The sequence below is a fragment of the Heterodontus francisci genome, chromosome 36 (assembly GCF_036365525.1).
Source record: "Heterodontus francisci isolate sHetFra1 chromosome 36, sHetFra1.hap1, whole genome shotgun sequence".
NCBI classification, from domain to species: Eukaryota; Metazoa; Chordata; class Chondrichthyes; order Heterodontiformes; family Heterodontidae; genus Heterodontus; species Heterodontus francisci.
Window position 1 is genome coordinate 1,201,699 of NC_090406.1, and position 27,506 is coordinate 1,229,204.

At 48.4% G+C, this 27,506-nt stretch overlaps 1 protein-coding gene across 1 annotated transcript in view; it reads left to right on the forward strand.

The window, feature by feature from the left end:
- LOC137351328 (inhibin beta C chain-like) overlaps positions 1-27,506 on the forward strand; it is a 36,412-nt gene continuing 8,906 nt past the window's right edge. The window contains exon 1 of the mRNA XM_068015765.1: positions 1-73. Within this exon, the coding sequence (XP_067871866.1) occupies positions 1-73 (73 nt within the window). The remainder of the gene's footprint in view (positions 74-27,506) is intronic.

A 27,506-nucleotide genomic window follows, 5' to 3' on the forward strand; every position in this document is an offset into this window, starting at 1 on the left:
ATGAGTCAGTATCAAAGTGAGCCATCTTACAGTGCTGACTTTGTTTGTACTGGAGTGCTACAGTGGAAGTTTGGTAAGTGAGGAAGTTTGGTAAGGAGGGAGCGAGGAGCTCCTTTCATTTCCTACCTGTCCTGTGTACAAAATCATGAGAGGTATAGACAGGGTGGATAGCAAGAAGCTTTTTCCCAGAGTGGGGGATTCAATTACTAGGGGTCACGAGTTCAAAGTGAAAGGGGAAAAGTTTAGGGGGGATATGCGTGGGAAGTTCTTTACGCAGAGGGTGGTGGGTGCCTGGAACGCGTTGCCTGCGGAGGTGGTAGACGCGGGCACGATAGTTTCTTTTAAGATGTATCTAGACAGATACATGAATGGGCAGGAAGTAAAGAGATACAGACCCTTAGAAAATAGGCGACATGTTTAGATAGAGGATCTGGATCGGCGCAGGCTTGGAGGGCCGAAGGGCCTGTTCCTGTGCTGTAATTTTCTTTGTTCTTTGTTCTTCTTTATCCTCAGAGTGAGGGGAGCCCAGAGCTTCCAAAGAGCACAGCTGACTGGGAGAAGACTCGGAGGGCAGAGTTCTGGACCGGTAAGTATAAAAAACTTACCTTGGTAAAGAAAAACTGAAAGTGACGTCACAGGAAAGCTGTGACCTAATTGGCTGGTAGGGAATTTTTTTTACTGAATTTGAAAATAAAACATTGATAAAAATTGATAAAAACCCTAATTAACTAATTAATAAGTAGAGTCACTAAACCAGAGGGAGGAGATTACTGTATTTAGTTAGCATTTAATATTTACAGTAGGAATCTAGCACTAAGGACCATATAGTTATAACAATTTAGTAAGGATTTAATAAGTATTTATTTATCTTAAATTAATTAATTAATTAGTGCTATAAATGTCAGTTAGAGGGGTGAAGTGCTTCACCTGTGAGATGTGGGAAGTCCGTGACGCTTCCAGTGTTCCGGACGACTGCATCTGCAGGAAGTGTACCCAGTTGCAGCTCCTCAAAGACCGCATGGATCGGTTGGAGCAGCAATTGGATGCACTTAGGAGCATGCAGGTGGCAGAAAGCGTCATAGACAGGAGTTTTAGAGAAGTGGTTACACCCAAGGTGCAGGCAGATAGATGGGTGACCACTAGAAGGGGCAGGCAGTCAGTGCAGGAATCCCCTGTGGCTATCCCCCTCTCTAACAAGTATACCATTTTGGATACTGTTGGGGGGGATGGCCTATCAGGGGAAAACAGCAGCAGCCAGAGCAGTGGCACCACGGCTGGCACTGTTGTTCAGCAGGGAGGGACAAAGTGCAGAAGAGCAATAGTTATAGGGGACTCTATAGTCAGGGGCACAGATAGGCACTTCTGTGGACGTGAAAGAGACTCCAGGATGGTATGTTGCCTCCCTGGTGCCAGGGTCAAGGATGTCTCTGAACGGACAGGGGGCATTGTGAAGGGGGAGGGTGAACAGCCAGATGTTGTGGTACACATCGGTACCAATGACATAGGCAGGAAGAGTGATGGGGTCCTGCAGGGGGAGTTTAGGGAGTTAGGTAGAAAGTTAAAAGACAGGACCTCTCGGGTTGTAATCTCGGGATTACTCCCTGTGCCACGTGCCAGTGAGGCTAGAAATAGGAAGATAGTGCCGCTAAACACGTGGCTGAACAGCTGGTGTAGAAGGGAGGGTTTCAGATATCTGGACCATTGGGATCTCTTCAGGGACAGATGGGACCTGTACAAGAAGGACGGGTTGCATCTAAACTGGAGGGGCACAAATATCCTGGCTGCGAGGTTTGCTAGCGTCACTCGGGAGGGTTTAAACTAGTGTGGCAGGGGGGTGGGAACCAGAGCAGTAGGACAGCTAGTGAAATAAATGAAGGGGAACTAGTAAATAAGGCCAGTAAGACTAAGAGGAAGAGCAGGCAGGGAGATGTTGCTGAGCACAGCGGGACTGGTGGTCTGAAGTGCATTTGTTTCAATGCGAGAAGTATAACAGGTAAGGCAGATGAATTTAGAGCTTGGATTAGTACTTGGAACTATGATGTTGTTGCTATTACAGAGACTTGGTTGAGGGAAGGACAGGATTGGCAGCTAAATGTTCCAGGATTTAGAAGCTTCAGGCGGGATAGAGGGGGATGTAAAAGGGGTGGGGGAGTTGCATTACTGGTTAAGGAGAATATCACAGCTGTACTGCGGGAGGACACCTCAGAGGGGTCATGCAGCGAGGCAATATGGGTGGAGCTCAGGAAAAGAAAGGGTGCAGTCACGATGTTGGGGGTTTTCTACAGGCCTCCCAACAGCCAGCGGGAGGTAGAGGAGCAGATATGTAGACAGATTTTGGAAAGATTTAAAGGTAACAGGGTTGTAGCGGTGGGTGATTTTAACTTCCCCTATATTGATTGGGACACACTTAGTGCTAGGGGCTTGGATGGGGCAGAATTTGTGAGGAGCATCCAGGAGGGCTTCTTGAAACTATATGTAGATAGTCCAACTAGGGATGGGGCTGTACTGGACCTGGTATTGGGGAATGAGCCCGGCCAGGTGGTCGAAGTTTCAGTAGGGGAGCATTTCGGGAACAGTGACCATAATTCCATATGTTTTAAGGTACTTCTGGATAAGGATAAGAGTAGTCGTCGGGTGAAGGTACTAAATTGGGGGAAGGCTAATTATAACAATATTAGGCAGGAACTGAAGAATTTAGATTGGGGGAGGCTGTTTGAGGGTAAATCAACATCTGACATGTGGGAGTCTTTCAAATGTCAGTTAATTAGAATCCAGGACCGGCATGTTCCTGTGAGGAAGAAGGATAAGTTTGGCAAGTTTCGGGAACCTTGGATAACACAGGATATTATGAGCCTAGTCAAAAGAAAAAGGAAGCATTCGTAAGGGCTGGAAGGCTGGGAACAGACGAATCCCTTGACGAATATAAAGACAGTAGAAAGGAAGAGGGCTAAAAGGGGTCATGAAAAGTAATTGGCAAACAAGATTGAGGATAATCCCAAGGCTTTTTATACATATATAAAGAGCAAGAGGGTAACTAAGGAAAGGGTTGGCCCACTCAAGGACAGAGAAGGGAATCTATGTGTAGAGCCAGAGGAAATGGGCGAGGTACTAAATGAGTACTTTGCATCAGTATTCACCAAAGAGAAGGACTTGGTGGATGATGAGCCTAGAGAAGGGAATGTAGATAGTCTCAGTCATCTCATTATCAAAAAGGAGGAGGTGTTGGGTGTCTTGCAAAGCATTAAGGTAGATAAGTCCCCAGGGCCTGATGGGATCTACCCCAGAATACTAAGGGAGGCAAGGGAAGAAATTGCTGGGGCCTTGACAGAAATCTTTGCATCCTCATTGGCTACAGGTGAGGTCCCAGAGGACTGGAGAATAGCCAATGTTGTTCTTTTGTTTAAGGGTAGCAAGGATAATCTAGGAAATTATAGGCCGGTGAGCCTTACGTCAGTGGTAGGGAAATTATTAGGGAGGATTCTTCGGGACAGGATTTACTCCCATTTGGAAAGAAACAAACTTATTAGCGAGAGGCAGCATGGTTTTGTGAAGGGGAGGTCATGTCTTACTAATTTGATTGAGTTTTTTGAGGAAGTGACAAAGATGATTGATGAAGGAAGGGCAGTGGATGTTATCTATATGGACTTCAGTAAAGCCTTTGACAAGGTCCCTCATGGCATACTGGTACAAAAGGTGAAGTCACATGGGATCAGAGGTGAGCTGGCAAGATGGATACAGAACTGGCTCGGTCGTAGAAGACAGAGGGTAGCAGTGGAAGGGTGTTTTTCTGAATGGAGGGATGTGACGAGTAGTGTTCCGCAGGGATCAGTGCTGGGACCTTTACTCTTTGTAGTGTATATATAAATGATTTGGAGGAAAATGTAGCTGGTCTGATTAGTAAGTTTGCGGATGACACAAAGGTTGGTGGAGTTGCGGATAGTGATGAGGATTGTCAGAGGATACAGCAGGATATAGATCGGTTGGAAACTTGGGCGGAGAAATGGCAGATGGAGTTTAATCCAGACAAATGTGAGGTAATGCATTTTGGAAGATCTAATGCAGGTGGGAAGTATACAGTAAATGGCAGAACCCTGAGGAGTATTGACAGGCAGAGATCTGGGCGTACAGGTCCACAGGTCACTGAAAGTGGCAACGCAGGTGGATAAGGTAGTCAAGAAGGCATACGGCATACTTGCCTTCATTGGTCAGGACATAGAGTATAAAAATTGGCAAGTCATGCTGCAGCTGTACATAACTTTAGTTAGGCCACACTTAGAATATTGCGTGCAATTCTGGTCGCCACACTACCAGAAGGATGTGGAGGCTTTGGAGAGGGTACAGAAGAGGTTTACCAGGATGTTGCCTGGTCTGGAGGGCATTAGCTATGAGGAGAGGTTGGATAAACTCGGATTGTTTTCACTGGAACGACGGAGGTGGAGGGGTGACATGATAGAGGTTTACAAAGTTATGAGTGGCATGGACAGAGTGGATAGTCAGAAGCTTTTTCTCAGGGTGGAAGAGTCAGTTACTAGGGGACATAGGTTTGAGAGGGGCAAAGTTTAGAGGGAATGTGCGAGGCAAGTTCTTTACACAGAGGGTGGTGAGTGCCTGGAACTTGCTGCCGGGGGAGGAGGTGGAAGCAGGTACGATAGCGACGTTTAAGAGGCATCTTGACAAATATATGAATAGGATGGGAATAGAGGGATACGGTCCCCGGAAGTGCGGACGGTTTTAGTTTACGCAGGTATCAAGATCGGCGCAGGCTTGGAGGGCCGAATGGCCTGTTCCTGTGCTGTACTGTTCTTTGTTCTTTGTTTGTTCTTTGTTCCTTCCCTGAAGGACATTAGTGAACCAGATGGGTTTTTACAACAATCGACAATGGTTTCATGGCCATCATTAGACTAGCTTTTAATTCCAGATTTATTAATTAATTCAAATTCCACCTTCTGCTGTGGTGGGATTCGAACCCATGTCCCCAGAGCAATACCCTGGGTCTCTGGGTTACTCGTCCACTGACAATACCACTACGCCACTGCCTCTAATCAGTGATGATGATTGTTCTAAGTTCCTCCCTTTCTATAACCTCTGCGTGACCTGTTACTATTGGGATGGTACTAGTGTCCTTCACCGTGAAAACTGAGGCAAAATACTGATTTAATGTCTCTGCCATTTCTGTGTTCCCCTCTATTAACTCCACAGTCTCATCCTCCAAGGGACCAACATTCACTTTAGCTACTCTCTTCCCTTTTATATACTTGTAGAAGCTTTTGCTATTCATTTTTAAATTTTGCATTAGATTTCTTTCATAATTTACCTTTGCTCTTTTTATTACATTTTTAGTAACCGTTTGTTGATCTTTCTAAGTTTCCCAATCTTCCAGCCTGCCACTGGCCTTTGCAACATGGTATGCCTTAATTTTTGTCTTTATGTTATCCTTAACTTCCTTGCTTAGCCATGGCTGCTTTCCCACCCCCCACCCCCGCCTTAGAATCTTTCTTCCTCTCTGCAATGTATTTTAGTTGGGAGGAATTGAATATCTCCTTAAACATCTGCCACTGCTCATCAACTGTCCTACCTTTTAGTCTTCCTGCCCAGTCCACTAGGGCCAAATCTGTCCTCGTGCCTATGCAATTACCTTTGTTTAACTCCAGAAGGCTAGTCTGGGGCTCTAGTTTCTCGCCCTCAAGCTGAATTTGAAATTCTAGCATGCTATGATCACTCTTCCCTAGAGGATCCTTAACTATGAGATCATTAATTAATCCCACCTCATTACATAATACCAAATCTAGAATAGCCTGCTCCCTGGTTGGTTCCACAACATATTGCTCCAAAAAACAATCTCTAATACATTCAATGACTCTCCCTCGAGGCTACCCTTGCCAATTTGATTAATCCAGTCTACATGCATATTAAAATCATCTATGATTATTGCCGTACCTTTCTTACAAGCCCCCAGTATTTTCTGGTTTCTACTGTTTGGGGACCTGTAGATTACTCCCACCAGGGATTTCTTTCCCTTGCTATTTCTTACTTCTAGGCAGACTGATTCTAGGCCTTGATCTCCAGTGCCGATATCGTTTCTCACTACTGCACTGATCTCTTCCTTTACTAACAAAGATACACCTCCTCCTTTTCCTTCCTGCCTATCCTTCCAAAATACTGAGTACCTTTGGATATTCAATTCCCAAACCTGGTTTCCCTGCAACCACGTCTCAGTAATCGCCACTAAATCATATCCATTCGTCTCTATTTGTGCTGTTAACTCATTTATTTTATTCCGAATGCTTCGTGCATTCAGATACAAAGCCTTTAAGTTTGTTCTATTATCAAATTTCCCACTCTTGTACGATTCCTTGGTGCAATATGACATTCACAGATCCTGTCCCTTCCTTTTATTTTCTGCTCACAATGACTCCTACCTTCTCCAACTTTGACTTCCTAATTTTCCATGCAACTGAACCCTCCCCCTCCCCCCAGTGGAGAGTCAGCAAATTACTGTTCATTCAGTTTAATTAAATACTTGACAGCAAACTGATGTGAATCAGCTTATTTCAATCCAGATCACTGGTGCTGTTTGCCGGTGGGGGGAGGGGAGCCTATGTTTATTCAGGGTTTGCCTCGAATCTGCCAGTTGCTGAATAATGAACACTGGGGGCACATGAGGTGTTTTTACTGTGAGCTGTCACCAACACAATTTTAGCAGGACACATGATGTTCACTGTCAGAGAGCAATTCCTTCACTTGCATTGATATGGTATCACCCATTTGTTTTATTTTTCCATCAGAGGTGAGTGTTGCTGGCATTTGTTGCCTTGAGAAGGTGGTGGTGAGCAGTTTTCTTGAACCGCTGCAGTCCATGTGGGGTAGTTACACCCACAGTGCTGTTAGGAAGGGAGTTCCAGGATTTTGACCCAGCGACAGTGAAGGAACGGCGATATAGTTCCAAGTCAGGATAGTGTGTGGCTTGGAGGGGAACTTGCAGGTGTGGTGTTCCCACACATTTGCTGCCCTTGTCCTTCTAGTTGGTAGAGGTCGTGGGTTTGGAAGGTGCTGTCGAAGAAGCCTTGGTGCGTTGCTGCAGTGCATCTTGTAGATGGTACACACTGCTGCCACTGTGCGTCAGTGGTGGAGGGAGTGAATGTTTGTAGATGGGGTGCCAATCAAGTGGGCTGCTTTGTCCTGGATGGTGCTGAGCTTCTTGAGTGTTGTTGGACCCATTCAGGCAAGTGGAGAATATTCCATCACACTCCTGACTTGTGTGTTGTAGATGGTGGACAGGCTTTGGGGAGTCAGGAGGTGAGTTACTCACCACAGGATTCCTAGCCTCTGACCTGCTCTTGTAACCATGGTATTTATATGGCTATTCCAGTTCAGTTTCTGGTCAATGGTAACCCCCAGGATGTTGATAGTGGAGGAGATGGTAATGCCATTGAGGAGAGATGGTTAGATTCTCTCTTGTTGGAGATGGTCATTGTCTGGCACTTGTAGGGCACGAATGTTACTTGCCACTTATCAACCCAGTCCTGCATATTGTCCATTTTGCTGCATTTCTACACGGACAGCTTCAGTATTTGAGGAGTCACGAATGGTGCTGAACATTGTGCAATCACCAGTTAACATCCCCACTTCTGATCTTATGATTGTAGGAAGGTCATTGATGAAGCAGCTGAAGATGGTTGGGCCTAGGACACTAACCAGCGGAGACTTTTCCCCCTGATTCCCATTGACTCCAGTTTTGCTAGGGATCCTTAATGCCATATTTGGTCAAATGCTGCCTTGATGTCAAAGGCAGTCACTCTCACTCTCACCTCACCTCTTGAGTTCAGATCTTTTGTCCATGTTTGGACCAAGGCTGTAATGAGGTCAGGAGCTGAGTCACCCTGGCAGAACCCAAACTGAGCGTCATTGAACACATTGTCAGTTCACAGTCAATGCATTTTCACTTATTTCGGGGCAACTACCTCTTTGGGAAATGGTGGAGGTGAGATTGGGTCAGCTGCAGTCATACATGTCTCTAGTTCCACTGACTTTGAGCAGAAGGAGGCCATTCAATTAGATCATGCTCTGATTTTAACTCCATGTATCTGCCTTGACACACTTACCCAACAAAAACCTATCAAACGCAGATTTGACATTTTCCATTGTCCCCCAGCTTCCCCAACCTTTCTGGGGGAGAGAGTTCCAGATTTTCACTCCCTTTTGTGTGAAGAAGTGCTGCCTGACATCACCCCTAAACGGTCTGGCTCGAATGTTAAGGTTACGCCTCCTTGTTCTGGAAGTGCCCCCACTCCCCCCCCATTCCTCCCCCACATTCCCCCCTCCCACTCCCCCCCCACGCCCCCGACCAGAGGAAATAGTTTCTCTCTACCGACCCTATCGAATCCTTTAATCATTTTAAACCCCTCCCTTAAACTTCTAAATTCAAAGGGATACAAGCCCAGTCTATGAAGCCTGTCCTCATAATTTAACTCTTTCAGCCCTGGTATCATTCTGGTGAATCTACACTGCACCCCCTTCAAGGCCACTATATCCTCCTTGAGGTGCGGGGTCCAGAACTGAACCTAGTTTCTGCAGGTAGGGTCTGCCCAGAGCTTTCTACACCTGTACCACAACTCAGGTAGTGACAAACTTCAGGAGGCTGCAGACAGACTGCAGGAATGGGCAGACACATGGCAGATGAAATTTAACACAGAGAAATGTGCTGGGATATATCTTGTTCTGAAGAATGAGGAGAAGCAAATAAATGGTATAATTTTAAAGTGGATGCAGGGACAGAGAGACCTGGGACTGTCTGTACACAAGTCGTGGTGACAGGACAAGTTGAGATCGCTGTTTAAAAAAAAGCTTATGGGATCCTGGACCTAAATAATAGAGGAATAGAATACAAAAATGAGGAAGTTATGCTAAACCTGATCTGCAGTGTCCTGGGCCGAGATTTGTAACTTTCTTTGCTGGGTCCCAGATAGAAGTTGCTGGGAACGCTACCCTCAAGTGACGATGACATCACGTAGGAGCTGTCACAGCTCTAGGCCAAGAAACTCTTTAAACTTTCATTTGGAGTTCGGGATCCAAAGATAAGTTTATAAATATTCATCATACATAACTGCAAGTGGTATTTCAACTTACCCTTGCAAATCCTTTCTTGCTTACTCCAATCCTGCTTCAATATGTGCCCCTGAGATACTCCGAGTTCAGGTGACTGAGTAATTCTGGATTGCTTTGAGCCCTCTGCTCCTTCCTGGACATGCTTTATTGATGCTATTATTGAGTGTTTTGTTTCTGTAGCTTAGTTGGGACTGGGTGGATCTGTAGCTGGAGGGGTTCCCACCTCCTGCACATTGTCACCAAAGAATGTTTTTCTGAGGGAAATATTTTTGTTGTTGAGAGTTGCACTGAGTTACAGGGAAACACTTGATCACTGATTGATCAGCTGTCCCTCAAAAACATCTCAAAATAAAGGAACAAAGCCACAGAATAAGGGGAAGGGATGGACTGAAGAAACAAGAAAAAAATGCAAGAGAAGAAATGATAGATATCAAACCACAACTACACACTCACACACTCACACACAGAGTCACAGACACTCTCTCTCTCACACACACACATACACACACACTCTCATAGACACACACACACACACAGAGTCACAGACACTCTCTCACCAACACACACACATACACACACACTCTCATAGACACACACACACACACACAGTCACAGACACTCTCTCTCACACACACACAGTCACAGACACTCTCTCTCACACACACACACAGAGTCACAGACACTCTCTCACCAACACACACACATACACACACACTCTCATAGACACACACACACACACACAGTCACAGACACTCTCACACACACACACACGCAGAGTCACAGACACTCTCTCACCAACACACACACATACACACACACTCTCATAGACACACACACACACACACAGTCACAGACACTCTCACACACTCACACACAGAGTCACAGACACTCTCTCACACACACACACAGAGTCACAGACACTCTCACACACACACACACAGAGTCACAGACACTCTCTCACCAACACACACACATACACACACACTCTCATAGACACACACACACACACACACAGTCACAGACACTCTCACACACACACACAGAGTCACAGACACTCTCACACACACACACACAGAGTCACAGACACTCTCTCACCAACACACACACATACACACACACTCTCATAGACACACACACACAGAGTCACAGACACTCACACACACACACACACACAGAGTCACTGACACTCTCTCTCACACACACACACAGAGTCACAGACACTCTCACACACCCACTCACACACACACAGAGTCACAGACACTCTCTCACACACACACACACAGAGTCACAGACACTCACACACACACACACACACATCACACAGAGTCACAGACACTCTCTCACACACACACTCACACACACACAGAGTCACTGACACTCTCTCACACATACACACACACAGAGTCACAGACACTCTCACACACACACTCACACACACACAGAGTCACAGACACTCTCTCACACACACACACACAGAGTCACAGACACTCTCTCACACACACACAGAGTCACAGACACTCTCACACACACACTCACACACACACAGAGTCACAGACACTCTCTCACACACACACAGAGTCACAGACACTCTCACACACACACTCACACACACACAGAGTCACTGACACTCTCTCACACATACACACACACAGAGTCACAGACACTCTCTCACACACACACAGAGTCACAGACACTCTCACACACACACTCACACACACACAGAGTCACTGACACTCTCTCACACATACACACACACAGAGTCACAGACACTCTCTCACACACACACATAGTCACAGACACTCTCACACACACACTCACACACACACAGAGTCACAGACACTCTCTCACACACACACACACAGAGTCACAGACACTCTCTCACACACACACAGAGTCACAGACACTCTCACACACACACTCACACACACACAGAGTCACAGACACTCTCTCACACACACACAGAGTCACAGACACTCTCACACACACACTCACACACACACAGAGTCACTGACACTCTCTCACACATACACACACACAGAGTCCCAGACACTCTCTCACACACACACAGAGTCACAGACACTCTCACACACACACACACAGAGTCACAGACACTCTCACACACCCACTCACACACACACAGAGTCACTGACACTCACACACACACACTCACACACACAGAGTCACACTCACACACACATCACACAGAGTCACAGACACTCTCACACACCCACTCACACACACACAGAGTCACTGACACTCTCTCACACACACACAGAGTCACAGACACTCTCTCACACATACACACACAGAGAGTCACAGACACTCTCTCACACACACAGAGAGTCACAGACACTCTCGCACACACACACACAGAGTCACAGACACTCTCGCACACACACACACAGAGTCACAGACACTCTCTCACACATACACACACAGAGAGTCACAGACACTCTCTCACACACACACAGAGTCACAGACACTCTCTCACACATACACACACAGAGAGTCACAGACACTCTCTCACACACACACAGAGTCACTGACACTCTCTCACACATACACACACAGAGAGTCACAGACACTCTCTCACACACACACAGAGTCACAGACACTCTCGCACACACACACACAGAGTCACAGACACTCTCACACACACACAGAGTCACAGACACTCTCACACACACACACACAGAGTCACAGACACTCTCACACACACACAGAGTCACAGACACTCTCTCACACACACACATCACACAGAGTCACAGACACTCTCACACACTCACACACAGAGTCACAGACACTCTCACACACTCTCACACACACAGAGTCACAGACACTCTCACACACACACACACAGAGTCACAGACACTCTCACACACACACAGAGTCACAGACACTCTCTCACACTCACACACAGAGTCACAGACACTCTCACACACTCTCACACACACACAGAGTCACAGACACTCTCACACACTCTCACACACACACACACAGAGTCACAGACACTCTCACACACACACACACACACAGAGTCACAGACACTCTCTCACACACACACACACACAGAGTCACAGACACTCTCACACACTCACACACACACAGAGTCACAGACACTCTCTCTCACACACACACAGAGTCACAGACACTCTCACACACACACACACACACACACACACACAGAGTCACAGACACTCTCTCACACACACACACACACACACACAGAGTCACAGACACTCTCTCTCACACACACTCACACACACACAGAGTCACAGACACTCTCACACGCACACAGAGTCACAGACACTCTCAGACACTCACACACGGAGTCACAGACACTCTCTCACACACACACACACACAGAGTCACAGACACTCTCAGACACTCACACACGGAGTCACAGACACTCTCTCACACACACACACACACAGAGTCACAGACACTCTCTCACACTCACACACACATCACACAGAGTCACAGACACTCTCACACACACACACACACACACAGAGTCACAGACACTCTCTCTCACACACACACACAGAGTCACAGACACTCTCACACACTCTCACACACACACAGAGTCACAGACACTCTCTCACACACACACACAGAGTCACAGACACTCTCACACACACACTCACACGCACACAGAGTCACAGACACTCTCAGACACTCACACACGGAGTCACAGACACTCTCTCACACACACACATCACACAGAGTCACAAACACTCACACACACACACTCACACACACAGAGTCACACTCACACACACATCACACAGAGTCACAGACACTCTCACACACCCACTCACACACACACAGAGTCACTGACACTCTCTCACACACACACACAGAGGCACAGACACTCTCACACACACACTCACACACACACAGAGTCACTGACACTCTCTCACACATACACACACACAGAGTCACAGACACTCTCTCACACACTCACAGAGTCACAGACACTCTCACACACACACTCACACACACACAGAGCCACAGACACTCTCTCACACACACACACACAGAGTCACAGACACTCTCTCACACTCACACACACATCACACAGAGTCACAGACACTCTCACACACACACACACACACACAGAGTCACAGACACTCTCTCTCACACACACACACAGAGTCACAGACACTCTCTCACACTCACACACAGAGTCACAGACACTCTCTCACACACACTCACACACACACAGAGTCACAGACACTCTCACACGCACACAGAGTCACAGACACTCTCAGACACTCACACACGGAGTCACAGACACTCTCACACGCACACAGAGTCACAGACACTCTCAGACACTCACACACGGAGTCACAGACACTCTCTCACACACACACATCACACAGAGTCACAAACACTCACACACAGAGTCACACTCACACACACAGAGTCACACTCACACACACATCACACAGAGTCACAGACACTCTCACACACCCACTCACACACACACAGAGTCACTGACACTCTCTCACACACACACACAGTGGCACAGACACTCTCACACACACACTCACACACACACAGAGTCACTGACACTCTCTCACACATACACACACACAGAGTCACAGACACTCTCTCACACACACACAGAGTCACAGACACTCTCACACACACACTCACACACACACAGAGCCACAGACACTCTCTCACACACACACACACAGAGTCACAGACACTCTCACACACTCTCACACACACACAGAGTCACAGACACTCTCACACACACACACAGAGTCACAGACACTCTCACACACACACTCACACACACACAGAGTCACAGACACTCTCTCACACACACACACAGAGTCACAGACACTCACACACACACACACACACACAGAGTCACAGACACTCTCTCACACACACACACACAGAGTCACAGACACTCTCACACACTCTCACACACACACAGAGTCACAGACACTCTCACACACACACACAGAGTCACAGACACTCTCACACACACACTCACACACACACAGAGTCACAGACACTCTCTCACACACACACACAGAGTCACAGACACTCACACACACACACACACACAGAGTCACTGACACTCTCTCTCACACACACACACAGAGTCACAGACACTCTCACACACCCACTCACACACACACAGAGTCACAGACACTCTCTCACACACACACACACAGAGTCACAGACACTCACACACACACACACACATCACACAGAGTCACAGACACTCTCTCACACACACACTCACACACACACAGAGTCACAGACACTCTCTCACACACTCACAGAGTCACAGACACTCTCACACACACACTCACACACACACAGAGCCACAGACACTCTCTCACACACACACACACAGAGTCACAGACACTCTCTCACACTCACACACACATCACACAGAGTCACAGACACTCTCACACACACACACACACACACAGAGTCACAGACACTCTCTCTCACACACACACACAGAGTCACAGACACTCTCTCACACTCACACACAGAGTCACAGACACTCTCTCACACACACTCACACACACACAGAGTCACAGACACTCTCACACGCACACAGAGTCACAGACACTCTCAGACACTCACACACGGAGTCACAGACACTCTCACACGCACACAGAGTCACAGACACTCTCAGACACTCACACACGGAGTCACAGACACTCTCTCACACACACACATCACACAGAGTCACAAACACTCACACACAGAGTCACACTCACACACACAGAGTCACACTCACACACACATCACACAGAGTCACAGACACTCTCACACACCCACTCACACACACACAGAGTCACTGACACTCTCTCACACACACACACAGTGGCACAGACACTCTCACACACACACTCACACACACACAGAGTCACTGACACTCTCTCACACATACACACACACAGAGTCACAGACACTCTCTCACACACACACAGAGTCACAGACACTCTCACACACACACTCACACACACACAGAGCCACAGACACTCTCTCACACACACACACACAGAGTCACAGACACTCTCACACACTCTCACACACACACAGAGTCACAGACACTCTCACACACACACACAGAGTCACAGACACTCTCACACACACACTCACACACACACAGAGTCACAGACACTCTCTCACACACACACACAGAGTCACAGACACTCACACACACACACACACACACAGAGTCACAGACACTCTCTCACACACACACACACAGAGTCACAGACACTCTCACACACTCTCACACACACACAGAGTCACAGACACTCTCACACACACACACAGAGTCACAGACACTCTCACACACACACTCACACACACACAGAGTCACAGACACTCTCTCACACACACACACAGAGTCACAGACACTCACACACACACACACACACAGAGTCACTGACACTCTCTCTCACACACACACACAGAGTCACAGACACTCTCACACACCCACTCACACACACACAGAGTCACAGACACTCTCTCACACACACACACACAGAGTCACAGACACTCACACACACACACACACATCACACAGAGTCACAGACACTCTCTCACACACACACTCACACACACACAGAGTCACTGACACTCTCTCACACATACACACACACAGAGTCACAGACACTCTCTCACACACACACATAGTCACAGACACTCTCACACACACACTCACACACACACAGAGTCACAGACACTCTCTCACACACACACACACAGAGTCACAGACACTCTCTCACACACACACAGAGTCACAGACACTCTCACACACACACTCACACACACACAGAGTCACAGACACTCTCTCACACACACACAGAGTCACAGACACTCTCACACATACACTCACACACACACAGAGTCACTGACACTCTCTCACACATACACACACACAGAGTCACAGACACTCTCTCACACACACACAGAGTCACAGACACTCTCACACACACACTCACACACACACAGAGTCACTGACACTCTCTCACACATACACACACACAGAGTCACAGACACTCTCTCACACACACACATAGTCACAGACACTCTCACACACACACTCACACACACACAGAGTCACAGACACTCTCTCACACACACACAGAGTCACAGACACTCTCACACACACACTCACACACACACAGAGTCACAGACACTCTCTCACACACACACAGAGTCACAGACACTCTCACACACACACTCACACACACACAGAGTCACAGACACTCTCTCACACATACACACACACAGAGTCCCAGACACTCTCTCACACACACACAGAGTCACAGACACTCTCACACACCCACTCACACACACACAGAGTCACTGACACTCTCTCACACACACACAGAGTCACAGACACTCTCTCACACATACACACACACACACAGAGTCACTGACACTCTCTCACACACACACAGAGTCACAGACACTCTCTCACACATACACACACAGAGAGTCACAGACACTCTCTCACACACACAGAGAGTCACAGACACTCTCGCACACACACACACAGAGTCACAGACACTCTCGCACACACACACACAGAGTCACAGACACTCTCTCACACATACACACACAGAGAGTCACAGACACTCTCTCACACACACACAGAGTCACAGACACTCTCTCACACATACACACACAGAGAGTCACAGACACTCTCTCACACACACACAGAGTCACTGACACTCTCTCACACATACACACACATAGAGTCACAGACACTCTCTCACACACACAGAGAGTCACAGACACTCTCGCACACACACACACAGAGTCACAGACACTCTCGCACACACACACACAGAGTCACAGACACTCTCACACACACACAGAGTCACAGACACTCTCTCACACACACACATCACACAGAGTCACAGACACTCTCACACACTCACACACAGAGTCACAGACACTCTCACACACTCTCACACACACACACACAGAGTCACAGACACTCTCACACACACACACACACACAGAGTCACAGACACTCTCTCACTCTCACACACACACAGAGTCACAGACACTCTCACACACTCTCACACACACACACACAGAGTCACAGACACTCTCACACACACACACACAGAGTCACAGACACTCTCTCTCACACACACACACACAGAGTCACAGACACTCTCTCACACACACACACACACAGAGTCACAGACACTCTCACACACCCACTCACACACACACAGAGTCACAGACACTCTCTCACACACACACACACAGAGTCACAGACACTCACACACACACACACACATCACACAGAGTCACAGACACTCTCTCACACACACACTCACACACACACAGAGTCACAGACACTCTCTCACACACTCACAGAGTCACAGACACTCTCACACACACACTCACACACACACAGAGCCACAGACACTCTCTCACACACACACACACAGAGTCACAGACACTCTCTCACACTCACACACACATCACACAGAGTCACAGACACTCTCACACACACACACACACACACAGAGTCACAGACACTCTCTCTCACACACACACACAGAGTCACAGACACTCTCTCACACTCACACACAGAGTCACAGACACTCTCTCACACACACTCACACACACACAGAGTCACAGACACTCTCACACGCACACAGAGTCACAGACACTCTCAGACACTCACACACGGAGTCACAGACACTCTCACACGCACACAGAGTCACAGACACTCTCAGACACTCACACACGGAGTCACAGACACTCTCTCACACACACACATCACACAGAGTCACAAACACTCACACACAGAGTCACACTCACACACACAGAGTCACACTCACACACACATCACACAGAGTCACAGACACTCTCACACACCCACTCACACACACACAGAGTCACTGACACTCTCTCACACACACACACAGTGGCACAGACACTCTCACACACACACTCACACACACACAGAGTCACTGACACTCTCTCACACATACACACACACAGAGTCACAGACACTCTCTCACACACACACAGAGTCACAGACACTCTCACACACACACTCACACACACACAGAGCCACAGACACTCTCTCACACACACACACACAGAGTCACAGACACTCTCACACACTCTCACACACACACAGAGTCACAGACACTCTCACACACACACACAGAGTCACAGACACTCTCACACACACACTCACACACACACAGAGTCACAGACACTCTCTCACACACACACACAGAGTCACAGACACTCACACACACACACACACACACAGAGTCACAGACACTCTCTCACACACACACACACAGAGTCACAGACACTCTCACACACTCTCACACACACACAGAGTCACAGACACTCTCACACACACACACAGAGTCACAGACACTCTCACACACACACTCACACACACACAGAGTCACAGACACTCTCTCACACACACACACAGAGTCACAGACACTCACACACACACACACACACAGAGTCACTGACACTCTCTCTCACACACACACACAGAGTCACAGACACTCTCACACACCCACTCACACACACACAGAGTCACAGACACTCTCTCACACACACACACACAGAGTCACAGACACTCACACACACACACACACATCACACAGAGTCACAGACACTCTCTCACACACACACTCACACACACACAGAGTCACTGACACTCTCTCACACATACACACACACAGAGTCACAGACACTCTCTCACACACACACATAGTCACAGACACTCTCACACACACACTCACACACACACAGAGTCACAGACACTCTCTCACACACACACACACAGAGTCACAGACACTCTCTCACACACACACAGAGTCACAGACACTCTCACACACACACTCACACACACACAGAGTCACAGACACTCTCTCACACACACACAGAGTCACAGACACTCTCACACATACACTCACACACACACAGAGTCACTGACACTCTCTCACACATACACACACACAGAGTCACAGACACTCTCTCACACACACACAGAGTCACAGACACTCTCACACACACACTCACACACACACAGAGTCACTGACACTCTCTCACACATACACACACACAGAGTCACAGACACTCTCTCACACACACACATAGTCACAGACACTCTCACACACACACTCACACACACACAGAGTCACAGACACTCTCTCACACACACACAGAGTCACAGACACTCTCACACACACACTCACACACACACAGAGTCACAGACACTCTCTCACACACACACAGAGTCACAGACACTCTCACACACACACTCACACACACACAGAGTCACAGACACTCTCTCACACATACACACACACAGAGTCCCAGACACTCTCTCACACACACACAGAGTCACAGACACTCTCACACACCCACTCACACACACACAGAGTCACTGACACTCTCTCACACACACACAGAGTCACAGACACTCTCTCACACATACACACACACACACAGAGTCACTGACACTCTCTCACACACACACAGAGTCACAGACACTCTCTCACACATACACACACAGAGAGTCACAGACACTCTCTCACACACACAGAGAGTCACAGACACTCTCGCACACACACACACAGAGTCACAGACACTCTCGCACACACACACACAGAGTCACAGACACTCTCTCACACATACACACACAGAGAGTCACAGACACTCTCTCACACACACACAGAGTCACAGACACTCTCTCACACATACACACACAGAGAGTCACAGACACTCTCTCACACACACACAGAGTCACTGACACTCTCTCACACATACACACACATAGAGTCACAGACACTCTCTCACACACACAGAGAGTCACAGACACTCTCGCACACACACACACAGAGTCACAGACACTCTCGCACACACACACACAGAGTCACAGACACTCTCACACACACACAGAGTCACAGACACTCTCTCACACACACACATCACACAGAGTCACAGACACTCTCACACACTCACACACAGAGTCACAGACACTCTCACACACTCTCACACACACACACACAGAGTCACAGACACTCTCACACACACACACACACACAGAGTCACAGACACTCTCTCACTCTCACACACACACAGAGTCACAGACACTCTCACACACTCTCACACACACACACACAGAGTCACAGACACTCTCACACACACACACACAGAGTCACAGACACTCTCTCTCACACACACACACACAGAGTCACAGACACTCTCTCACACACACACACACACAGAGTCACAGACACTCTCACACACTCTCACACAGAGTCACAGACACTCTCACACACTCTCACACACACACAGAGTCACAGACACTCTCACACACTCTCACACACACACACACAGAGTCACAGACACTCTCACACACACACACACACACAGAGTCACAGACACTCTCACACACACACAGAGTCACAGACACTCACACACACTCTCACACACACACAGAGTCACAGACACTCTCACACACTCTCACACACACACACACAGAGTCACAGACACTCTCACACACACACACACACACAGAGTCACAGACACTCTCACACACTCTCACACACACACAGAGTCACAGACACTCTCACACACTCTCACACACACACACACAGAGTCACAGACACTCTCACACACTCACACACACACAGAGTCACAGACACTCTCGCACACTCTCACACACACACAGAGTCACAGACACTCTCGCACACTCTCACACACACACAGAGTCACAGACACTCTCTCACACACACTCACACACACTCACTCACAGAGTCACAGACACTCTCTCACACACAGACGCACACACACAGAGTCACAGACACTCTCACACACACACTCACACACACACATCACACAGAGTCACAGACACTCTCACACACACAGACACACACACAGAGTCACAGACACTCTCACACACTCACTCACAGAGTCACAGACACTCTCTCACACACAGACGCACACACACAGAGTCACAGACACTCTCACACACTCACACACAGAGTCACAGACGCTCTGACACATTCACACACACAGAGTCACAGACACTCTCTCTCACACACACACAGAGTCACAGACACTCTCACACACACACACACACACAGAGTCACAGACACTCTCTCTCACACACACACACAGAGTCACAGACACTCTCTCACACTCACACACAGAGTCACAGACACTCTCTCACACACACTCACACACACACACAGAGTCACAGACACTCTCACACGCACACAGAGTCACAGACACTCTCACACACTCACACACGGAGTCACAGACACTCTCTCTCACACACACACAGAGTCACAGACACTCACACACACACACTCACACACACAGAGTCACACTCACACACACATCACACAGAGTCACAGACACTCTCACACACACATCACACACAGAGTCACAGACACTCACACACACACACTCACACACACAGAGTCACACTCACACACACATCACACAGAGTCACAGACACTCTCACACACACACACAGAGTCACAGACACTCTCTCACACTCACACACAGAGTCACAGACACTCTCACACACACACTCACATACACACAGAGTCACTGACACTCTCTCACACACACACACAGAGTCACAGTCACTGTCACACACACACACAGAGTCACAGACACTCTCTCACACTCACACACAGAGGCACAGACACTCTCACACACACACTCACACACACACAGAGTCACTGACACTCTCTCACACACATCACACAGTCACAGACACTCTCTCACACACACACACAGAGTCACAGACACTCACACACACACACTCACACACACAGAGTCACACTCACACACACATCACACAGAGTCACAGACACTCTCACACACACACACACACACACACACAGAGTCACAGACACTGTCACACACACACACAGAGTCACAGACACTCTCTCACACTCACACACAGAGGCACAGACACTCTCACACACACACTCACACACACACAGAGTCACTGACACTCTCTCACACACACACACACAGAGTCACAGACACTCTCTCACACTCACACACAGAGTCACAGACACTCTCTCACACACACTCACACACACACAGAGTCACAGACACTCTCACACGCACACAGAGTCACAGACACTCTCACACACTCACACACAGAGTCACAGACACTCTCACACACTCTCACACACACACACACAGAGTCACAGACACTCTCACACACACACACACACACAGAGTCACAGACACTCTCTCACTCTCACACACACACAGAGTCACAGACACTCTCACACACTCTCACACACACACACACAGAGTCACAGACACTCTCACACACACACACACACACAGAGTCACAGACACTCTCTCACACACACACACACACAGAGTCACAGACACTCTCACACACTCTCACATACACACAGAGTCACAGACACTCTCTCACACTCACACACAGAGTCACAGACACTCTCACACACTCTCACACACACACAGAGTCACAGACACTCTCACACACTCTCACACACACACACAGAGTCACAGACACTCTCTCACACTCACACACAGAGTCACAGACACTCTCACACACACACTCACATACACACAGAGTCACTGACACTCTCTCACACACACACACAGAGTCACAGTCACTGTCACACACACACACAGAGTCACAGACACTCTCTCACACTCACACACAGAGGCACAGACACTCTCACACACACACTCACACACACACAGAGTCACTGACACTCTCTCACACACATCACACAGTCACAGACACTCTCTCACACACACACACAGAGTCACAGACACTCACACACACACACTCACACACACAGAGTCACACTCACACACACATCACACAGAGTCACAGACACTCTCACACACACACACACACACACACACAGAGTCACAGACACTGTCACACACACACACAGAGTCACAGACACTCTCTCACACTCACACACAGAGGCACAGACACTCTCACACACACACTCACACACACACAGAGTCACTGACACTCTCTCACACACACACACACAGAGTCACAGACACTCTCTCACACTCACACACAGAGTCACAGACACTCTCTCACACACACTCACACACACACAGAGTCACAGACACTCTCACACGCACACAGAGTCACAGACACTCTCACACACTCACACACAGAGTCACAGACACTCTCACACACTCTCACACACACACACACAGAGTCACAGACACTCTCACACACACACACACACACAGAGTCACAGACACTCTCTCACTCTCACACACACACAGAGTCACAGACACTCTCACACACTCTCACACACACACACACAGAGTCACAGACACTCTCACACACACACACACACACAGAGTCACAGACACTCTCTCACACACACACACACACAGAGTCACAGACACTCTCACACACTCTCACATACACACAGAGTCACAGACACTCTCTCACACTCACACACAGAGTCACAGACACTCTCACACACTCTCACACACACACAGAGTCACAGACACTCTCACACACTCTCACACACACACACACAGAGTCACAGACACTCTCACACACACACACACACAGAGTCACAGACACTCTCTCACACACACACACACACAGAGTCACAGACACTCTCACACACTCACACACACACAGAGTCACAGACACTCTCGCACACTCTCACACACACACAGAGTCACAGACACTCTCGCACACTCTCACACACACACAGAGTCACAGACACTCTCGCACACTCTCACACACACACAGAGTCACAGACACTCTCTCACACACACTCACACACACACATCACACAGAGTCACAGACACTCTCACACACACAGACACACACACAGAGTCACAGACACTCTCACACACTCACTCACAGAGTCACAGACACTCTCTCACACACAGACGCACACACACAGAGTCACAGACACTCTCAAACACACACTCACACACACACATCACACAGAGTCACAGACACTCTCACACACACAGACACACACACAGAGTCACAGACACTCTCACACACTCACTCACAGAGTCACAGACACTCTCTCACACACAGACGCACACACACAGAGTCACAGACACTCTCACACACTCACACACAGAGTCACAGACGCTCTGACACATTCACACACACAGAGTCACAGACACTCTCTCTCACACACACACAGAGTCACAGACACTCTCACACACACACACACACACAGAGTCACAGACACTCTCTCTCACACACACACACAGAGTCACAGACACTCTCTCACACTCACACACAGAGTCACAGACACTCTCTCACACACACTCACACACACACACAGAGTCACAGACACTCTCACACGCACACAGAGTCACAGACACTCTCACACACTCACACACGGAGTCACAGACACTCTCTCTCACACACACACAGAGTCACAGACACTCACACACACACACTCACACACACAGAGTCACACTCACACACACATCACACAGAGTCACAGACACTCTCACACACACATCACACAGAGTCACAGACACTCACACACACACACTCACACACACAGAGTCACACTCACACACACATCACACAGAGTCACAGACACTCTCACACACACACACAGAGTCACAGACACTCTCTCACACTCACACACAGAGTCACAGACACTCTCACACACACACTCACATACACACAGAGTCACTGACACTCTCTCTCACACACACACACACACACAGAGTCACAGTCACTGTCACACACACACACAGAGTCACAGACACTCTCTCACACTCACACACAGAGGCACAGACACTCTCACACACACACTCACACACACACAGAGTCACTGACACTCTCTCACACACATCACACAGTCACAGACACTCTCTCACACACACACACAGAGTCACAGACACTCACACACACACACTCACACACACAGAGTCACACTCACACACATATCACACAGAGTCACAGACACTCTCACACACACACACACACACACACACAGAGTCACAGACACTGTCACACACACACACAGAGTCACAGACACTCTCTCACACTCACACACAGAGGCACAGACACTCTCACACACACACTCACACACACACAGAGTCACTGACACTCTCTCACACACACACACACACACACACACAGAGTCACAGTCACTGTCACACACACACACAGAGTCACAGACACTCTCTCACACTCACACACAGAGTCACAGACACTCTCACACACACACTCACACACACACAGAGTCACAGACACTCTCACACACTCTCACACACACACAGAGTCACAGACACTCTCTCACACACACACACAGAGTCACAGACACTCTCACACACACACTCACACACACACAGAGTCACAGACACTCTCTCACACACACACACACAGAGTCACAGACACTCGCACACACTCTCACACACACACAGAGTCACAGACACACACACACACACTCACACACACAGAGTCACACTCACACACACATCACACAGAGTCACAGACACTCTCACACACCCACTCACACACACACAGAGTCACTGACACTCTCTCACACACACACACAGAGTCACAGACACTCTCTCACACACACACACACACACACAGAGTCACAGACACTCTCACACACTCTCACACACACACAGAGTCACAGACACTCTCTCACACACACACATCACACAGAGTCACAGACACTCTCACACACACTGTCACACACTCTCTCACACTCACACACAGAGTCACAGACACTCTCTCACACTCACACACAGAGTCACAGACACTCTCACACACTCTCACACACACACAGAGTCACAGACACTCTCACACACTCTCTCACACACACACAGAGTCACAGACACTCTCACACACACACTCACACACACACAGAGTCACAGACACTCACACACACACACACAGAGTCACAGACACTCTCTCACGCTCACACACACATCACACAGAGTCACAGACACTCTCACACACACACACACACACACAGAGTCACAGACACTCTCTCTCACACACACACACACAGAGTCACAGACACTCTCTCACACACAGTCACACACTCTTACACTCACACTCTCTTGCACACATTCACTGACACATGCTCACACACTCATAGACTCACTCTCACACTCTCTCTCTCTCTCACACACTCTCTTTGTCTCACACTCTCACTTACACTTTCTCTCACTCTGTCTCTTTCACACTTTCACTCTCACACACCCACTCTCTCTCTCTCACTTTTTCTCCCTCACACTTTTTCTGACACTCTCTTGCACACTCTCAGTCTCACACACCCTCTCTCACACATTTTCTCTCCCTCACACTTTCTCTAACTTTCTTTCTCTCACACACTTTCTCACACACTTTCTCACACTCACTCTCTCACTCACTCTCTCTCACACTCTGTCACTCTCACTCTCTCTATTACACGGTCTCTCACACTCTCTCTCACTCTATCTCCCACTCTTCACTCTCTCTCACACTCACTCTTTCACACTCACTCTCTCACTCACTCTCTCTCACACACTGTCACTCTCACTCTCTCGATTACATGCTCTCTCACACTCTCTCTCTCATTCTCTCTCTCACTCTCTCTCCCACTCTTCACACTCTCTCTCTCTCACACTCTCTCTCTCATACTCTCTCTCTCACACTCTCACTCCCGCACTCTCTCTCTCACGCACTCTCTCCCTCACGCACTCTCACGCACTCTCACTCTCACGCACTCACTCTCACTCTCTCTCTCCCGCACTCTCTCCCTCACGCACTCTCACGCACTCTCACTCTCACGCACTCACTCTCACTCTCTCTCTCCCGCACTCTCTCTCTCCCGCACTCTCTCTCTCCCGCACTCTCTCACGCACTCTCACGTACTCTCACTCTCACTCTCACGCACTCTCACTCTCACTCTCACGCACTCTCACGCATTCTCACTCTCTCTCTCTCTCTTTCTCTCTCTCATGCACTCTCACTCTCACACTCTCCCACTCTCACTCTCTCTCTTTCTCTCATGCACTCTCACACTCACACTCTCCCACTCTCACTCTCTCTCTTTCTCTCTCTCATGCACTCTCTCTCACACTCTCCCACTCTCACTCTCTCTCACACATCCATCCCGGCCTCCTCCTGAAGTCCCCAGCATCACAGATGCCAGACTTCAGTGAATTCGATTCACTCCGCGTGACATCAAGAAACGACTGAAGGCACTGGATACTGCAAAGGCTATGAGCCCTGACAATATTCCGACAATAGTACTGAAGACTTGTGCTCCAGAACTTGCCGCGTCCGTAGCCAAGCTGTTCCAGTACAGCTACAACACTGGCATCTACCCTGCAATGTGGAAAATTGCCCAGGTATGTCCTGTACA